At 39.9% G+C, this 4,625-nt stretch overlaps 1 protein-coding gene across 1 annotated transcript in view; it reads left to right on the forward strand.

The window, feature by feature from the left end:
- Window positions 1-4,625, forward strand: part of dus2 (dihydrouridine synthase 2) — a 24,486-nt gene that overhangs the window by 7,658 nt on the left and 12,203 nt on the right. Inside the window, exons 9-12 of the mRNA XM_037683073.1 lie at window positions 278-294; window positions 482-650; window positions 2,487-2,608; window positions 2,688-2,828. Of these exons, the coding sequence (XP_037539001.1) occupies window positions 278-294; window positions 482-650; window positions 2,487-2,608; window positions 2,688-2,828 (449 nt within the window). The remainder of the gene's footprint in view (window positions 1-277; window positions 295-481; window positions 651-2,486; window positions 2,609-2,687; window positions 2,829-4,625) is intronic.

Genomic DNA, 4,625 nt, shown 5'->3' on the forward strand with positions numbered 1-4,625 from the left:
TACTTGTTTAAATGTTCTTGTGACCTGTTGGTTCAACTACCTGAACTCTGAAACATCTACTGAATGTCTCGGGACATGAGAAGTGTGGGGGCTGTGTCGACCCCTACCCTTGACGCCCTGGGGACTGATTGTTCGAAACATTTTTTGTTTCGGGTCTTATTATTGATTTTGGTTTTGTGTCAAACACTAAAATTAATTTTTTTAAATTTTCTCTTCAGTTTTTGGTACAAAATGATTTTTTATCACTTTTATATTGCGTGTTATGTGTGTTTATTAGTTTTATGAAGGAGGAATGTGCTTGCGTATTTTCATTTTTATCTTTTCTATATGAATTGTGGGTATGTAAAGATGGAGAGTGCATTATAAGTTTGATGGTCTACGGTGTGAAAAGTGTTCTAAAATCTGGATGATTATTATTTTTCCACCCTAAGGGGTGAGCGTCAGTGTTGGCGTAAGTGGTGAGTTCATGTCTGTCTTGCAGTGGAGGTTCTTTGGATCTGGTCAGAACGTACAGCGACATCGAAACCTTCAGAAAGACAACCGGAGCCTCCTCGGTCATGGTGGCCCGTGCTGCCATGTGGAATGCATCAGTGTTCAGCAGCGACGGACCGCTGCTTGTGGAGAAGGTCATGGAGGATTACTTAAAATATGTGAGTCTTTATTACTCGGGGCCTTTAAAACAACATATTACCGTGTGTTTCAGAATCTACAATAAAGTGTGTGATGAGTGGTTTAAGGCTTTAACAGTGTTTATTATTGAAACCTTTGATTAGAGTCCTTATCAGACGGGTTTTCTGTCAAAGACCATGACACAGATCGTTTATTCATCTCTTAAGCCCCAAACAGAATTGCATTTCCTGCTTTCTACCTTCGTTAACGTGAGTTCTCTCAGTTAAACGTAAACGTGTGCATCCACAGAAGTGTCGGGATCTTGGCTAAACCATCATAAAAAGTAATTTCCACGATCACCAAACACGGTTAAAACTACAAGCGGTTGAATCAACAAGTAAACAAACTGCACAAAATGGCGTGACCACCAAACTGTGTCTCCTCTGTTCACCCCACGGCTCGTGCACAACCAGCATGTCTGAGAGCTCCGACTCCACAAACCTCTTGTTTCATCGGGATTCAACCAGGATTCAATCAGCCAGCAGCAAAAGACGACCAGAATTATCGCTCACGTTTAAAAAAAACTCTCTGAAAATTCTCTTACGTTGCTCGTTTTGCCTCCAGATCTTTAACCCATCAGAATAAAATCGTACTTAAGAGCAACCATGTCTGCCGGTTTGCTTTTTGAGCTTTTATGACCCAAATTATCTTCCTGTTGTATTTATTTATTTGACCTTTATTTAACCTGGTTAGATATTTGAGAATAAATTCTCATTTTCAGTGATGACCTGGCCAAGAAGCAACAACAGCAAACAAAAACAGACGTGGTAGAACCGTAGGACAACATGTAAACAACTCCGCTGTCAAGGTCAAAGTCGGCCAAAACAAGGTTTTTGCTTGTCCCGCCCTAAACCTCGGATCCACTTCAGCTGATTTGCCAAAACTTTATGCAAATTTGTACCACTTCTACACGGCATGGCACAAAATCTTCACCCAGGCTTCAAGGTCAAATCACAAATCAAGGTCAAATGCTATACAAGGTCTTTGCTTGTGCCGTCCATAACTTCAAATCAGCTCAAGATAATTTAACAAAAAATAAATTTTTATCAATACTAGACAGTGTCGCATACACTTTTCATTATCTCAGCTCTTATGTCAAGGTCATAAATCAAGGTCAAATATTATACAAGGTCTTGTACTTGTCCAGGCCATTGCTATAGATTACTGTTAATATTTTGTCGTTGGGCGTATAATGTGCCGTATGTGGTACTCTTGATTACAGAGGGTTATCATAATAGAGTATTTATTACAGAGGGTCTCAGTCGGTTACAGCGTTGTTATAACAATTTTACTGCAAAGTGATTATAGTCTTCATTACAAAGTATTTATATCGTGGTCTTTTTGATATCAAATGTTTGACAGAAAAACTTTGTGTTCATCACAAAGTTTTTATACAAAGTATTTCATGAATTTGTTGCATAATCTACATCAGAGTGTCTTCATTACAGAGTATTTTAGTCTCTGTCACTGCGTTTGTGTTAGACTTTGTTACGAGGAGTCTTCACGGTCTGATGGGTTGAAGTACCGTGTCTTTATGACGAGAGTTTTTATAGAAAGTAATACAACGTGTACTAGAAAATCTTTACCACAGGAAGTCTTTATGACATAGACACTTATAAAAGTAGAAAATAAAACAATGTCTAAAAAGATTATTGTGGAACATCTGTGATTATTATGAAAAAGGCATTTATTTTTGTATTTTTTAGAAGTTTTTGATCCACAGAGTGGAATACTTCAGACTGGACGGGTCTAAATCTGCACAGTCCTGTTTACTGACGGCATCAGAGTAACGTGTTTGTGTTTGCTGTTGTCCTCAGGCTTTTCGATACGATAACCACGCCTTTAACACGAAGTACTGCCTGTGTCAGATGCTGAGAGACAAGGTGGAATCTCCACTGGGAAAGCAGGTGCAGGCGGCTCAGACAAACGCTGACATCAGGTATGAATGTGGAACAGGAAGTTTTCTTTTTGTGCTGCAGTTTAGCGTGATGTGGTGAGAGTTGGTGCCTGTGCTGCAGTGAGGCGTACGGGCTGCAGGAGTTTTACCAGCAGACTCAGGACAAGCTGCAGGCCAGGAGAGACACCATGCAAAGAAGCAGTCAGCCCAACAGACCTGTAATGGATGGAGACGTCGTCATCATGGCTGTCAAGTTTGAACGGTCAGTTTGTTATAGATGGATAGATAGGTTGGTCACTAGATACAAACATGCATTCAGCCTTCTGAGTAGGAGGCTGATGGGTCATTTCCAACATCAGCACAGATGTTCTGTTGGTGAAATGTTGCTGAACGCAGACTGTTCAAACTCTGATCACTGATGAAGATGTCTCACCAGCATCACAGACATGAAAAGAGTTATGACGTCATAATCAGCAACAGCTTCAATCAATGTTGTAGAGCGAGATAACATTCAAGAATCTAATAAAGAACTATTTCACAATTAATTTATCTTTATTCTTTATCTTGCAGCAGTCCCAGCTGAATGCATGCAGCTCAAAAACTTCACTTTGTTTTCTCAAACTACAGACGCATCATGAAACCTGAACAACATCTAAAGCTTCATATTGTGAACATTTGAATAAGACGATTTTAACCTTTAACTTTGACTGTTCATGTTCCTCAGGGTAAAATCAACCACCTCATTTAAATGCTTATAAATGCTACTCTAAATATTTTTTCACAAAATACTATCGAGTAGTCAGTTTTTTTTTAATCTGTCTTAGCTTGAAATAAAAATATATAATTTAAATGTTTTTTTGTTTGTTTGTTTTAATGCTTTAAGAATTTTTTTGTTTAAAAACTCTACACCACAGTTATTTTTTTAACTGGCAAAACATTTATTTTACGCTAGAAAAAACAAAACAAAAGTGTATTTTCCTCCATTAGTCCGCCCTCTGGATCAACATCCATATCCTCCTGTGTTCTCCAGAGCTCAGAACTGATGCTTGGTTCTGTTGGGCCAGTTACAGGGGTTCTGTACCCCCATCTCTTCGCAGGGCCTGGTCCGTTCTTCCTCCGTTTCCTCTTTAAAAACGAGTTTTGATCATCATCTTTATCAACAAAGTCCTCTCTGTCTGACTATAACTGTTTTTCTCCTTCATGATCCTCTTCTCAGTCCGAGAGGTTCTGACTTGGCGGTTCCATCCTCCTATGGGTCTGCAGCTCCATCCTCCTCATGTTCAAAAATATTTTCAATGTTTTGACTCAAATACTAAAACTGATTAAACTAAACACTAAACTACATCCTAACTATAAAACCCAAATGTCACAAATCTCTCAAACCTCATGACTCCCTCCCGCTCTGGCTGTGACTTTCTTAACTTCTGCGTCTTTTTCTTCTTCTTTTCCTGTAGATGTTTTGGCACTTGACAAATAACTTGAAGCCTCCGTCAGAAAGGAGGAGGGAGTTCTGCGGGGGTGGGAGGTAAAAGTGGAGGTTGATGAGGGTGTTTTGTCCCTGAGACTGCCCGTCTTGCTGCAGCCTCTCACTCAAACGTGCTTCAGATATGACAATGATTTTCAGAAAAAGATGAGATGTTGATTATTTATCATAACTGGTGTTACTTGTCTTTTTTACACAATTTAAAAACTTTCATGTAGATTAAAATTGGTACTTTTGACAAATTCAAAAGCTCAGAGGCTGTGTCTTTCCCACTAGAGCGACTGAAATCATTTACGTGACTATCACTCGCCAGTATGTCAATGAGCTCCAAAGGGAAAAAAAACGACAGAGTAAGCGACGCCAGACACTTGAGTAGGCAGTGACATCACCTCCAGTTGTTGAGTAGGCAGTGACATCGACTCCAGTTGTTGAGAAGGCAGTGACATGGCCTCCAGTTGTTGAATAGGCAGTGACATCACCTCCAGTTGTTGAGAAGGCTGTGACATGGCCTCCAGTAGTTGAGAAGGCTGTGACATGGCCTCCAGTTGTTGAGAAGGCAGTGACATGGCCTCCAGT

Source organism: Nematolebias whitei, chromosome 10, assembly GCF_014905685.2.
Source record: "Nematolebias whitei isolate Nwh7 chromosome 10, NemWhi1, whole genome shotgun sequence".
In the NCBI taxonomy this organism is placed as follows: Eukaryota; Metazoa; Chordata; class Actinopteri; order Cyprinodontiformes; family Rivulidae; genus Nematolebias; species Nematolebias whitei.